Genomic DNA, 15,441 nt, shown 5'->3' on the forward strand with positions numbered 1-15,441 from the left:
ATACCTGCGAAAATCTGGATTTTCTCATTCATTTCCTCCCCTCGCCCCCAAATCTGCACCTCACAGTTCTTTGTTTTGTTTGCATGTTATTTCTGCAAACTGAACAAGTGCATCTTTTAAAATAATAATCTCAGTTTTCAGAGTTTCCTTCTACTCCCTCCCTGAGATCATGTGCAAATGTCATTAAAAATAAAACAATTAATATACACCTTGGCTATGTAAACACAAACGTGCATCATGGAAATAGTTAACATATAGCAAATTGGTATGGGTTGTAACAAATGAGCCTGTGTACAAAGGATGCTTTGTCCTCATGTGAAGAGCACAAGATTCTGCACTCTTGGAATCACCTCCTTCATAAACAGGCTTAAAATACGCTACACACAGCACATGAATAAAACTCCTGTAGGCTCACAACTTGACACGGAATCTACAATTTTTATTACTGTATTTCCTTTATACCAGGCACCCCCAAACTGCGGCCCTCCAGATGTTTTGGCCTACAACTCCCACAATCCCTAGCTAACAGGACTAGTGGTCAGGGATTATGGGAATTGTAGTCCAAAACATCTGGAGGGCTGAAGTTTGGGGATGCCTGCTTTATACTGTATCCCCTTTCCTCCAAGGAACTCAATGTGGTGTACATAGCCTGAGTCCCAGAAGTTTTACAAATTAAAAAGGGTGATCTGAGCCAGTGAATGGGTGGCTGGATGGCTTTTCCTACAGGATGTTACCATCAATAAACAGGATGCTGGACTTGATGGGCCCCCTTTGGCCTAACACAGCAGCTGGGTTCCTAAGTTCCTATGTCATCATTCTCAAACTTGGTGATTGAGGGAGAACTGCATGTGTTCAGGACACTTTCCCAACTTATGCAAAAAACGCATATATATAAACCATAGTGTTTGAACATCACACTAGTGGTACCCACCCTTAACTGTAACTGCCACCTAAATCTGAAAATAATTAAATGTAATAAATGTACTCATGTTCTTAGAATTGTAACCCCAATTTATGTTAAGTGCCAAAAATATACTAGGTACTTTATATGAATGAAATGCACAGGGCCCCTTGGTGGCCTTACAATCAGCAGGGTTCCCAAGTAGGTCTGAGCCTCCACATTTTAAAAAAGGGGGGGGGACATTTTAAGATGACTTTTCGAAAATATGCTTTAGTCATTTGTCAACTCGGGCTTGGTGGCATGGGTTAGGAAGCCTGTAAAAATGTCACTGCAGCAATGGCCTTCCAGTGCTTTTGCCTGTCTGGAATACGTCCTTGAACTGTGACTGCTGCTTTGCTTGCTAGGGTGGAAGCATGTGTCTGTGTGGAAATTCTGACTTTTACATGGCTTCCCTTCTGTCCAAAGGGAAGAGTCATAACTGTTCCTCCAACCACTTTTGCCTGTGGCCCTGCCCAACACTGGCATACATACAGCCCCTGGAAAGTTGCCCTGTGAGTGAATGTAGACCTTGGACCAGCTGGCTGGGGCTGGTGGGAACAATTATCCAAAACGTCTGAAGGGCACCAGGTTGCCAAAGGCTGTTTGAATCATTTTATCTAAATTGCTTTGTTTTGCCTGAAAAGCCATATAACAACATCGCCTGCCATGTGTTGAATATTCAGCTGGAAATTTCTCAAGCCAGGGACCTGTGATTATTATTTTTCTGCAAAGTGCCCCCAGCCTGCTCTTGACATAGTTAAATTAAGGGCCCTCTCCAAGCTGTTAACCACCAACCTTTTCTTTTGAACAGCCATTTTTTTCATCTAGGAGAAACAGAGCAGCCCCGGTTATATCCTCCTCTAGGAAAGCGGCTCAAGGAAGATCATTCATTCACTCATGGTTAAATAAAACGGTCCAACAAAGCAGCACTAATATAGAGATTTTATTCAACTGTATTGAATTTCTTACAGCACATTGCCTGTCACAAAGCTATTGATCTGATTTTGGAGTTGTTTTTTGCCTGAAGACAGTGACACAAATTCATGAGAGCTGAAAGCAGTTTTGATTAACCATGACTTGGGAGGGTCTTATTCTACTTTTGTTTTCGGATTTTTGTTCAACATCTGTGCAAATGAGTTGGAACCAAACCTGAACTCTTCCTCCTACTTCCATCACTTCACATGGACAAAGGTCAGAATATGGCAAAATCGTAGATCCCACCTTTTAGCAATATGAGGTGTATGGTGGGTTTTTTGTTGGTTTTTTTTTTTTTTTTGCTCCTTGAAAGAGGCCACAGGGCAACTCAAGGAGATCCAGTGTCAGGATGATGCTGGCTTTTAGGCTTATGACCAAAAGCATGCTGAAATGTGGAAGAAAGAATAAGGTAGACAGAACCACTAACTTCACTGAAAGTTTTTATATATATAAATCAGCCAGGAATAGACTGCTGGCAAGAATGCAATCTGAGTGTGGAGGGGGCAGTATTTTTGCATTCTTGAGACAAGATGTCTCAAGACCCAGCCAAGATGTCTCAAGACCCAGCCTATTTGTGGAGCATCTGAGAGCTCTCGGACCAGCAGGAAGAAACCCTCACAACCCTGTTCACTCTACAACACCGCCCCCCCCCTGCAGATGCACTACACTTCAGGATAAAGTGATCATGAACATTGCGCTCATGAAAAGCTGTGGAAATGTTGGCCGCATCTCACTCCCCTTTTGTAAAGCATGTAAGTACTCGTTTGGATGGAAGAGAAAGTATTAGGGAAAAGTAATTGATACAGTCACTGAAGTGGAGCATCTATAAATCAAGAGACATTTCCAACAGGGGGGTTTATTGACGTCAGAATGAGCTGGAGAGCAGTTTTGTGAAGGTGGTGGTGGTGATGATGATGGCCTTTTATACTGCCCCTTGCAACTTCTTGAGTGACAGGAACAGGAAGTCCCTGTCTGCAAGTGTTCACCGCCTCCCATTTGTGAAATTGGCATTCTTCCCTCCCACCCCACCCCACCCCCCACTTTTGTTCTCCAGACTACAGTTTTTAAGTGCAGAGAGAAATAACATTAGCAGCATTTTGGACTGAAACCCTCAAGCACACTATAAACAGCACATTCCAGGAGGTAAAGAAAACCTACACAGACTGCCCCCTCCAGGCACCAGGTTTTCAGGATACAGAGCAACCAGAAATAGACACAAGTGCAGCAATAAGGAGTGGAGGAGAATGACACACTGTGGTGTAGATAGAGGGAGGCTTGAGGTGTCTCCTGCGAAGACGCTAGGCGGGAACTGACCGCCCAAAACCCACAGAGGGCAGGAAGTGTATAGCAAGCCAAACTTAACTGCTTTCCACAAGCAACAGCCCAGCTGCCGGGGCAAAGAGTCTTACTCCCTGAAGGGACACAGGAAGGGACAGAGAGAGATGCTCTGCTTAGTGTGGAAGTCCCCCGTCCCCCCAGCTCCTGCTCTTTGTACTAGTGCTGGCCTTGAGCCACTCAGGGAAGTGGTTGGCAAGCCGAACACAACTGAGACGTGACAGACACAGCCAGAGTGAGCTCCTGCAGATGTACAACTCTGAGGCTGCAGTCTTCTTCTTCCTTGCACAAGTCAACCTGCCTGCCTTTGTGAGGTGGGGGGAGAAGAGGATCTGGTTCTGATCATACCTTCCTATTGCTTTTGGGAACAAGGCAGTTGTAATCTGCACCACATCCCTCGCCAGCCCTCTGAAGTAAAGACACTGCGGTCTCCGATTTAGCCTCAGGTCTTCAGACCACAAACAGTACCATGAGGTGGGCCATATCACACTCTTTAATCCAATTTCCTCATCTCCAATACACGGGGCACCAAGTGGGGAAAATCGCCAACAGTGCATACAAGGCTTGGTGATCAAGTGCTGCGCTACCGACCTCCTCAGCTGCAGCAGAGGCAGCCCCTTCCCTTTCCTTCCAGTCTGCAAGTTGAAAAGGCCAGGCCTTGACAAGTTTTCCTCTGCTGGCGTTCAGCTAGAAGCGGTGGCAATGGGCTTCTTCAGATGCTGGCTCATAAGTTCCCTGGCACGGGATACCTGGATGTGATCGTAACAGGTGTTGCAGACAAGGACCGGGTCATAGAGCTGCTGATCGGGAATGGGCAGCTTCAGGTGGCAGCAGCTGGCACAGAACACGTTCCCACAATTCCTGGGCAAGGAGTAAAAGAACACAAGGACAGCTGTGACCCTGGAGCCAAAGTGGTCTGGTATGGGGAGGATCTTGTCTAAAGAGAAGGGGCTTCTGTTATCTTGTTTGGCACAATAATGGATCAGACAATGCCATCCAAGCAACCCCAGGTATTCTGCTGCACAGTGGTTCTTCAGTAGCCCCTGTGGCCTAAGGCAGTGGTCCTCAACCTTGGGCCTCCAGATGTTTTTGGCCTACAACTCCCATGATCCCTAGCTAGCAGGACCATTGGTCAGGGATGATGGGAATTGTAGTCTCAAAACATCTGGAGGCCCAAGGTTGAGGACCACTGGCCTAAGGAACAGACTCTCCTGTGGGGCCACTGGGAATATAGCATGAATAAACCAGAGCTTCTTACATCTGCTATGCACTACTTTTTGGCTTACAAGTAGGAATGGAAGAGCAGTTGCTTGCAGGGAGTGCCCATAGCTGAGCGGCAGAGGACATGTTTGAATGCAGGAAGTGCCAGGTTCAGTCCTTGGCATCTCAGTGGGGCTGGGAAGGACCTTCAGCTTTATATGTTCACATAAAGCTGGGCTAAAGCACTGACGCCTGATTTAGCCCACAAGTCCTGCTCAGAAACCTTTCATCCCCACTCCCATTTTGTCCTCCCAGCTTTCCATTTCAGCTCTGCTTACAGTGCTCCACTATCTCCTCACAGAATTCCATCTTTGCCCTTTCCATCTTTTTTCCCCTTTCTGTAAGGCTGACGTACCTGTACTTTATATACATTGGGCCAAAAAAAATCCCTAACTACACATGGCAGGGGGTTGCACCAGATGATCCTTTGGTCCCTTCCAACCCTACAGTACTATGATTCTATATACACTGATGGGGTCTGAGCAAGTGGTGACTGACCAGGAAAAGGATCTTGGTGTTGTAGTAGATAGCTCAATGAAAACGTCGGCCTAGTGTGTGGCAGCTGTGAAAAAGGTGAACGCCATGTTAGGGGTCGTTAGGAAAGGGACTGAAAATAAAACTGCCAATACTGTAATGCTTTATGGAATTATACAGTGCAGCCACTCTTGGAACACTTATGTACAATTCAGTTCGCCACGCCTAGAAAGGATATTTAAGGGCTGGAAAAGGTTCAGAAAAGGGAAACCAAATTGATCGAGCCGATGGAGCAACTCCACTTTGAGAAGAGGCTGCAACATTTGGTGCTAGGGGCTCATCCACACGTCCGTGTGCCCCACCACTTTCCCCCAGGGAAACTTGCGGTTTATCGCTGAATCGGAACAAACATTTGTTCTGACTTAACACTAAAGAGTTTGAAGCAGTGAGGCAAAGGCAAAACCACTTGGACCTGTGTCTAGAAAGCAGCAGACAAAACTGCTTGGAAAGGACAAAATGATCTTATGAATGAACACATGCAAAACAGACACAGACATTCTTCCACCCCTAGGTCTGAACCAGCAAGGCTCTCTTCTTATATACCTATTATTTTATCTTGGTTATTAATACTACAGTCTTGTTAAGGCACTGATTTAGCACTTTCAGGAAAATGCTGTCATCAGCAAAACGAAACAAAAAACCAGGACTTAGTGGATTGTAATCCCACAGAGTTTTAAGAATGGCTTTTCTAGGAATATTCATTATCCAATTTTTCATCCCCAGAATCCTAAATTTTCCTTGTAAAAGCGTAACATCAGGCAAACTGTTTATACTATTTTTAAGTATAAAGGATATATTCTAAAAATACTGATGTAGTGAACATCTTTGTCAATTTCCTGAGACCAAAACACCCTACACTCTTCCAAGCATTTAAGCAAATGGTTGACAATTACACTGGCCAACCGTCCGTCCCCTCCTTGCCAGGAAAGAAACAATTTCTCCTGCTCTCCAGTGGGGAATCTGTTGCTCAATCCTTCTCAAAATTGTATTCACCATGAACATTTGAGATGTAGTTACTGAACTGAGGGGAAGAAAAATAAAACAGACAACTGATGAGGAAAAGTCATAGCAGTTGCTAAGCGTTACCTGCAGTGGTGCCTGCGTTTGGCTAACCAGAACTCACAGTCACAGTTAAAGCAGTGTGAGGCCATGTGGTCTGGAACCCAGCGAGTGACCTGCAGAGAAATCACAGTGTGTATCTGTTAGTTAGAAGGATATTCGTATACAGAGTCAGGGAGCAGCATGTACTTGGCACATTTGAAAGCTTTGCTTGAAGTTCTGTGTTTCCAGCACTTCCAGTTTCAGAAAAGTGTTTGACACACAGGAAACAATTCAGAAAGGGGCCACACTGACTGTTTAAGATGGGGAAAAAGGCAAACGATAAAATGAATGTTTTCTCTAGAAATAGGAAGAATGCTGAGTTTTCAAGCATCAGAAAGATGTCAGAGAATAACTGCTCCTTGGAGTAGACTAGCCTTCCCTAACCTGGTGCCCTCCACAAGTTTTGGACTAGCACTCCCATCAGCCCCAGTAAACACAGCCATTGGTCAAAGGTAATAGGAGTTGCAGTCCATAACATATGAAGGACATCCAGTTAGGAAGTCCAGAGTAGACAGTAAGGGGTACTTCTAGACATACAGTTCATTAAACCCTTAATACATCCAGATGTAGTGAAATGCAAGAGAGTTTGTAACACCAGATCTAGGACGGGGCAATAGCAGACACACACACACACACAAAATAATGGAAATACTGAGCTTCCCATGTCATGCTAGCCAACTAAGGAGATGCAACAGACCTCAGTTTCCCTTTTATCGACAGGCTCCCAGCTGGCTTCAGATAGACAGTCTTCACTGTGATCAGAGTAGAAGTCCTCATTTTCACTGCCGTCCGATTCCTTGAGGCAGGTCTGCAAGGAAGGCCACAACAGCCATTAGCTAATCTGTTACATACCACACACATTTCCACCTCCCCCCTGAAACATCAGTATCGTCTAATGGTGAGTTGGGAATAATTACTCTCACAGGGGCATCGGAAGCTGCCTTGCATCAGGTCAAGCCAACTGTCCCATCTACCCCAGTATCTACTGTGACGAGTCTTAAGCAGAGGGTCCTTCCCATAATGGCTGCCTGATCTTTTTATAACTGGAATTGCCAGAAATGGAACCTAGGACAGGACTTTGACACACAAATCATGAGCTCCCCCACTGAGCTACAGACCCTCTTCAACCAACAGAACAGAGGAGTGGGAGACAGTGGGGAATTCTGAAATGCCTCTGTTGGAAAACAAGAAGAGAGGGGGAGACAAAGCGCCCACAAGAGAAGACGCAAGCAAGGAATAAATGATTCTCAGAACTATGTGAATGGAATCTGGCAGCGTGTAGACCTTGTCTGCTCCACCAGAACCTCACAGCATTGTAGCTATGTTCTGCTTGGAACACACTAGGAGACAGAGATGCCTCTGAGGCAGGTGTGTAGTTGATGGCCTTTCAACTCCTCCCATCTACAATTCAATGATTGTGTGCCTTCCCCAGGGGCTGCTGGAGAAACCATACCCACAAGTTGTCACTTACGAAGTCATCTTCATAGTCCATTTGTGGTTCAGCTGGAGGCGGGTAGCAATGGCGGATGTCCAGCCTGAGCTGCAGCTCCCGCACTTGCCTGCGTAGTTGCTCAACCTCCTGCTTGTAGGTGGCCTCGATCTGCCTCAGCCTGTGCTGGATCACGTCTGTGGGGAAGGGGAGGCCATCGTCGTCTAGGTAGAGTGGAGGCACTGGGGAGGGGCTGCTCGGTGGTGCGTGCTTGGAGCCGAGGGCCTGCTTCAGGTGGCAAGGGAGCCACACCTTGCTGGACTTCCCAGCATAGCCTGCGCAGTGGGTTCCGGAGTGGCTGGAGCAGCCAGGGGGCTTTGCACTCTCTTTCAAAGGCCACTGACCACTGAGGCAAAGTCCAGAGGCCCAGAAGTGCCTGCTGCTCAGCCTCTTGTTGCAGCAGCCATAAGAGAGAAGCCGCCGGGGACCCACATCGCCTCCGGGAAGCGACGTCCCCATTCCCTGAAAGCTGTCCCAGCTGGCTCCCAGGAAAGAAAATTCGCTTGTCTGGCTTTGAGAGATCCCTTTCCGCCACAACTCCGGCTGAGTCTTCCCTGTGTGGCTGCCCTCTTCCCCATGCCTGACGCGGCCACTCTTGCTGTCCTCCTCCTCGTTTCGGCATCCAGGAGCATCCTGCCTTGGAACACTCAGAGCTGGTGGAATCCAGCGGGGGCCACCCACTGAAGGCTGGAGGGAGGTGTCAGGGCAGCAGGGCTCTGCAAGGTCCAAGGGGCCATTAGATTCCAAGCCAACATCTTTTGCTTGGTTGCAGAGGAATTTTCCAAGCTGCTCCTCCGTTCCACTCACGTCCCCCAAAGGCTTCTTCATCTGAGAAGCGTTTTGAGTGGGGCAGGGACCTTCCACTGCTTCTGGACTTGCTCTGCTTACAGTTTCTACCTTGGGAGATACACTGTTTAATTGCTGAGACCCTCTATGATCTTGTGATGTCTGTGGCTGCTCAATTCTGTTGCTGTCAGAGTTCCCGTCGCTGGCAACAGGCAAGGGGTGCACTTCTTCTTCTTCTTTTTCTTCCTGCTGCTGTGGAGGTACCTGGGGAAGTTCCTCTCCCACACTCTCTTTGCCAGCTGCCGTCTCCTCAGCACCAGAATGCCTGGGCTCCAGACTGATCCTGACATCCTGACAGTGGTTGTTCAGGTTTGGATCGCTTGATGTGCGGGTCAGCAAGCTGCTGGGATCACAGGCAGAAAGAAGATCATCCATGGATCTGGTCTTTGGTAATCTGGAACCACAAAAGGCAATCTTAGGCACTGGAGAGAATGATTGATTTCTCTGCCTGTGGAGGCCCTTGCAGAGCCTGAAACAGGATATGGGTTCACCATGGGCGCAAGCAGCCATGTAGCCAGAGCCTGTCTCCACTACCTGAAAGTCTGCCAAACTAATCTCTGGCCCCACGTCAAGTGTTTATGGCCAATGGAGAAAAACCTAGATATTTTCGGAAGGGCTTCAGAGGTCTCACTGTTTCTAATGGTCTCTTTCTTAGATGTTTATGCTCAGTACACTGCAATTAAGACTGTGTATTTCAGGATGAACAGGTTGAGGGGACCCTCTGAATATCAGCAACCATTTGGATAAGAGGCATTCAATCCTTACAATGCACCTTGGCATTTCAAAACGTATCTTACACAGTCCTTTCTCCAAAGCTTTTAAAAAACCAGTAAAGAAATCACCACATACATAGAAGCATCCTTTCTTGGTGTGTTAGATTTAAATGTCAGGTTCTTGATAAGCACTGACATTAACAACTCTTCCAAGATTTTTAGGACAGCGGGGAATGTCAGAATATACAAGTGGATAATGTGATGGAATACAAAGTAGGTTGAACGCACCAGAACCTTCCCTTGGACAAGGCCCACTGTATTTAGTGGAAACGGAAAATATATGGCAAAATCTGAGCTATGCTCTAGAGCAGGGGTCAGCAATCTTTTTCAGCCGTGGGCCGGTCCACCATCCTCAGACCATGCGGTGGGCCGGACTATATTTTGAAGGGAAAAAATGAACGAATTCCTATGCCCCGCAAATAACCCAGAGATGCATTTTAAATAAAAGCACACAATCTATTCAAGGAAAAACACCAGGCAGGCCCCACAAATAACCCAGAGATGCATTTTAAATAAAAGCACACAATCTACTCAAGGAAAAACACCAGGCAGGCCCCACAAATAACCCAGAGATGCATTTTAAATAAAAGCACACAATCTACTCATGTAAAAACATGCCGATTCCCGGACTGTCCGCGGGCTGGATTGAGAAGGTGATTGGGCTGCATCCAGCCCACGGGCCTGAGGTTGCCTACCCCTGCTCTAGACCTAGCATCATAGAGTTGTAGTGTTTGAAGGGACGCAAAGGGTCATCTGGCCACACCCACAGTTAATCCTTAGAAGCCCTGGTGCAACTCGCAAGACGAGGGTCACTTTATCCTACCTGTCAAGAGACCTGCTGCTAAACTCCTGGCTTTGGGATCCAGAAGGCAGGTAGAGGTCCATGCCCTCTTCTCCAAGGGGGCATGGGGAGGATGCCGGGAGATACACAGCCGTCCAGAGGTGCAGTGCTCGCACATGGCATACGGGGTGCAGCACCTGCCATGTAAGGTGGAGAAGAGCAAGCTCAGTCAGGGCAGGACACCTCCCCCTCCTCTAGCACCAGGGGTGGGAATCCCACTCACCTGTTCGCTACCAGGCATGTAGAGCAGGTTGTGGAAGTTCTTGTTGCCAGCTCTCAAGAGGGACCAGACTGAGCAGGTGCGCTTGGCGATGTTGTGGATCTCGCGCTCACAGGGACTGTTCCCCAGGAAGGTCCCATAAAGGCAGGAGTAGGTGTGCTGCACCAATTTCACCTGGAGGAGATGACAGGAAGGAGTTTGGGTTAAAGCCTGAATGAGCCCATCTCCAGAAGAACTCTTTTCATGCTTCTGTGTTATTAAAAAAAAAAATTATACACTGCAAAGAGTCTCAGGACACTATCTGTAGAAATAAATATATGAGAAATAAATGTTTATAGACTTATATTTGGAAACTACCGGGAATATTCTTGGCCCTGTGCACTTCAGATGCTCATGATCAAAGTATAACTGAAACCAATGACTGGACCTGCCTACCTACTGTCAAGGGCAGGAGAAAGTGTGTTGCATGAAGAAAGGGAAAATTGTGATGTACTATTTTACGCAATGTTGGACTCTTCATTCTCAAATTATTTTTTATTATTAGTATCTGATATTCTTTGATTATTATTTATCCTGTCTTTTCCCCAGACAGGGTTTCAAGGCAGCTTACACAAATGAAAGGAATACAGATAAAATACGAGCAACTAAAAAACATGTAAAAATTATAGTTAAAAGGTAATTAAACTCTAATAGAATCAAAAGAATATAAACATTTAATCTCTTAAAATATAGGTAGTAAAAGAGCACAGCGCTGTTGAAGGCCCTTTCCTGAAAAACCAGTTAGTTCCCAAAGGACTGTTGGAATGGAACAGTCTTCAGCTGCTGGTGGAAGGACAAGGACAGAGTCAGTCTGGCTTCTCTAGGAAGGGAGTTCCAAAGCCTGGGAATTGCCACTGAGAAAGTTCCCTCCCACCAAGCATGCCTGTGAGGGTGGTGGGACTTAGAGAAGGGCCTTCAGGAAACTCTGTAAGCTAGGTGTTTGATTTATTCTAGCCTAAGTATTCTCATGGGGAATGTTTATTTAAATGGATAAGGGCACCAAGTTTCAACGTCCTTGGGGCAATCGCCATTGTGCTAATTCTGCTATGAAAGGGTAAGAATCTCTCTTCCAAACTTCTCTCTCCAACAAAAGCAGGATGCTATACAAATAAAATGATGAATGAATGCATGATTTATTCTTCAAACTAAGCTCTTGTGAGCCATCTTGACTCTCCCATTAGAAAGACCAGCCTGTGATAAAATGATGGGTCTACTGTGATTTGCCCCTCCCTAGGCTGTTACAGGCTCTCTCTTACCAAGAAAGCTTCATTGAACTCAAAAAGGCAGGGAAACTGCTTGAGCAACTGGTGGACAGAATCCAGCCACTGCAGGAAAACGGGGCACTGCTCGTTCTGATCCTCCGCCTTCTCCTGGTGTCCACAGCGATCCCCAAACTTGTGGCCATAATCCAGCCAGTCCGATTCAACCAGCACCTGGAAACCCTGCCAAGAGGAAGGAGAGAAATGTCAGTGTCGAGGCCCACTGGGCAGGCCACAATGAAGGGGCAGGAAGCGTCTAGGGCTGCCAAAGTCATTAATCAGATTGTAACATTCCTCCTCATATCCCCTCACTGGTGTTTCCAGCACAACCCCTTGCTTTAGCTCAGCGGCTATAGTTCAGCAGTAGAGCACCCACAGTAAGTCCCAGGTTCAATCCCCAGTAAGTCCCAAGTTCAGTCCCCTGGATGAGACTCCCTGTTTGAAACTCTGGAGAGCCACCACTGCCAATGGACAATACTGAGGAAGACAGACTAGTGCCCTGACTTGGTGTAAAGCAGCTTCCGACCTTGAAAGTTCTCCACAGCCTTGCCTACCACATTCCTCTGCTCTCCTTTCCATTAGATTGCTTCATGTGATCTTTAGTCCCAGCTTGGCCACCAGAAAATCCCTTGATTCCATATACAACACTATCCATTCTTCCTTGCTGCTTTGTATGCTTGGAACACTTTTCCTGGGCAAATTGTGCAGTGCCTTCTCTCACTCATCAGATCCCAACTCAAAAGTCACCTATTCATTGAACTGTAGAGTTGGGAGCGACACTAAGGGTCATCTGGTCCAACCCCCTGAAATGTAGGAAGTCTAACTCCGTGTTACTATATTTGCCCACTGTATTTGCCCCCTTGCTGTCCTCATCTACCCTTCCCCCACCAGCTTCCTTTTATCTTCCACGTTGTTTGTTTTAGATTGTAAGCTTCTTGAGGGCAGGGTCCTGACTATTCTCATTCTGTAAGGTGCTATGTGCCTATCTAAAAATAAAATGAACAACCATTTATCCGACCAACCTTATATGGCCGATGATGTCCTACTTTCTTGACTAGGTAACACTCCAAAATATATAAAAAAAGAATGCTCTTTTTAATTTCACAGAAAGGCACAAGCTTGTTCCGGAAGAGATAACAAGGTGAAAGTTCACTGCCTCCTGTGGGGGGTTGCCCTATCAGTTGGAAAAAAGAGATGCAGAGGACTTGGGAGAAGCATGAGAATAGGTTGTGCTTTGTCCACTTTGGACTATTATATAAAGAGGCCAAAGCAAGAGAATGCCCCATCCACCCAGGTATGGTTCTCCTGAAAACAGCCCTTTCATCTTATGTTAACAGGCTAAAGAGACTTGATACCTCCATTGTCCGGTAGTAAGGGTCCAGAAGGATCTTTGCCAGGGTGACAATCTGTGGGGTCCTGTCCCAGCCGTCTGAGCAGTGAACCAGCACAGGGCGCCCCTCTCGGTCGACAGCATTGGAGACCAACACAGCTGCCTTCAGCATGACAGAAAGGTGCTGTAGCCATTTGGTGCTCTCCAGAGCCGACAGCCAGCTGGAAAGGGAAACAGGAATGGGAGAACATTAAGCTTCTGACAGATCTAAGGGAGCTGTGGGGAACCTCAGCCGGGGCGGGGGGGAGCAACTGCTCTCCAGGCCCCTCAATTCAGCCCTCACTCTCACCATGCTACCTTCTCCTCCTCAGCTCAGCCACACTCCCTCCAACACAGCCACCCTTCATCACTGGCCCAGCTTCGCTCCCTCCTTGGGTGCTTTTGCCCAACTGGAACATGTCCTCAAACTGGGACCCTGCTTCTGGCTTGCCTGGATGGACTTTCCTGTGTGTTTAAATTAGTGGCTGTTGCATGGCTGGAAGCCGCTGGTGTAGAAAGGGAAGAGCCATATCCATTGCCCTACCCACGTCTGCCTCTGGTCCCAGCCACCACTGGGCTGTGACCCCCGGAATGTGGCTCATAAGGGAATGTGGCGCTCTAGCTGACAACCATCCCTCATCCCTGTCCTATCAGCTGCCTCCATGGCCTGCTTCGTCCAGAAATGCCTCCTCTTCTCTCTCCATCAGTAGCACCCTCATCAGAGCCCACAAAGTTGGTTGGCCACAGGGGTGGGTTTCCAGATGCAGGACCAGATTGGCCTTGCATCGGATCCAACAGTCTTGATCTTCTACCCTGCCCCCCCCCCAACCTACACTCTGAACTGCTATCCTAGCCCACTCCTGCCCTTCCCTGTTCATGCCTCTTGCCTTGCCTGGGTGGAGGATGGAGAGATGTGTGGAAGTGTGTTTAGACACTTGCCTACTGTACAAAAGTACTAATTATATTCATTGCTCCACCCACTTTCCAATTCGTCCCCACCCCCCAACTGGCATGTGACCCTTAGAAGGTTGCACACCTTCCAACCTCAAGCTCCCCTCCCCTGCTTCAAGGGTTGGAAAGTGAGGATCCAATTCCAGCTGGAAAGGAAGCCACAGAGAGATCGACGGCAGATGCCACCTTCCTTTTTTTCCAAGGAGAAAGGTCCCTACCAAGGACATGACAGGCACTTGCTGCAGCTGCCGGCAACCAGCAGCAGCACAAGGAAACAGAGAAAGCTCCCTCCTGCTCTTCAGACTGCTGGCCCTCAATAAGCTAGGAGGAAACATTTCCATGGCAACAGGGGAAAAGAAGAGTGATGTGATGAAGCTGGCCTAAAAAGACACAGCAGAAAAGGCAGGGGCAGTGAGAGCAGCTATCAATATTGAGGTCATTGCCCTGTGGGGTAGAAAGGAGGCAAGAGAAAGCAGAGCAGCTAGGAAGAGAGTGGCCAGATCAGATCCCCCTGCCCTGCAAAAAACAACAACCCAGAGAGACACTGAGACATAGTGGAGAGACTGTCAAGCCCTGGGTTCAAATCCATGCTCAGCCATGAAGCTCACCATGTGACCCTGGAACAGTCACCTCCTCTCAAATTCTCATGGTTGCTGGAAGGATGAATGGGGTGATGTTCTGAGCCACAAGCCCAAAGGAGGACTTGTGGGAGTGGCAGGGTGCAGGGATAACCAAAGAAGGATGTCAAGAAACATCAGAATGGTTAAAGAAGGTGCAGACTTCCAGCAAATCAACCAGCCAGGTCTCCCAATCTTTTACAAATGTGGGACAGACACCACAGCAAGGATATGCCTTGCCCGTGCCAAAGCTTATGCACATGCATTCTTCATACACAAAGCAGAACACGTCACTTTGGCTAGGACTTCCCATTGCTTCACCTGACCAGATGAGGGCATAGGTGGCAAATACCCAAAATTTACAGGTAAATTCCCCTTTCTGGGTTCAGAGCCCAGCACCCCAAACCCCGAGATAAAGAGAACATCAAAGCAAGCCAATTAACCTGTATCAAAGCAAGTGAATATAAACATATATGAGCTCACTGTTAAAACAACTACCAATTAATTGTGGGGTCATCTTGACTACCAAGATGGCATTTGCAGAGCTTCTGGAACAGTTCGCCTTTGGTTCAACACAGGTGGGGAGGTGTTGGGCTGTGCCCCTGTGCTATCCCATCCTGATCAGGAGGCCCTGGGAAGAAACCTCACCCTAAACTGGAGTTAAAAGCTATCAGTCTCATTAACCAACTGGAAACATCGATTGGAACTTACTTGCTGGGGTCCGGCATCTGACTGCAGACAGCCCGCAGGTACTGGAAGCTGTTGCGGATGGAATGGATGTTGGCCATCCCCATGAACACCACTTCACAGTTTGGGTAATACTCTGAAACACAGCACAGAAAGGGAGGGAGTCAGCTGGAAGCTGATGCTGGCTGTCAAAGGAAATATCTCA

The 15,441-nt window shown here is 47.5% G+C and overlaps 1 protein-coding gene across 5 annotated transcripts in view; it reads right to left on the reverse strand.

Annotated features, from left to right (window-relative positions):
* Positions 1–1,868: 1,868 nt before the first annotated feature.
* Positions 1,869–15,441, reverse strand: part of MTMR4 (myotubularin related protein 4) — a 50,644-nt gene continuing 37,071 nt past the window's right edge. For all 5 annotated transcript variants that reach the window (XM_035139125.3, XM_088657998.1, XM_088657996.1 and 2 more), the window contains 9 exons: positions 15,261–15,372; positions 12,968–13,163; positions 11,610–11,795; positions 10,318–10,488; positions 10,077–10,231; positions 7,617–8,874; positions 6,843–6,953; positions 6,131–6,219; positions 1,869–4,111 (listed from right to left, as the gene is read on the reverse strand). In XM_035139125.3, the coding sequence (XP_034995016.3) occupies positions 3,934–4,111; positions 6,131–6,219; positions 6,843–6,953; positions 7,617–8,874; positions 10,077–10,231; positions 10,318–10,488; positions 11,610–11,795; positions 12,968–13,163; positions 15,261–15,372 (2,456 nt within the window). In that variant the 3' untranslated portion in view covers positions 1,869–3,933. The remainder of the gene's footprint in view (positions 4,112–6,130; positions 6,220–6,842; positions 6,954–7,616; positions 8,875–10,076; positions 10,232–10,317; positions 10,489–11,609; positions 11,796–12,967; positions 13,164–15,260; positions 15,373–15,441) is intronic.

The sequence above is a fragment of the Zootoca vivipara genome, chromosome 14, assembly GCF_965207765.1.
Source record: "Zootoca vivipara chromosome 14, rZooViv2.hap1.1, whole genome shotgun sequence".
Taxonomy (NCBI): Eukaryota; Metazoa; Chordata; class Lepidosauria; order Squamata; family Lacertidae; genus Zootoca; species Zootoca vivipara.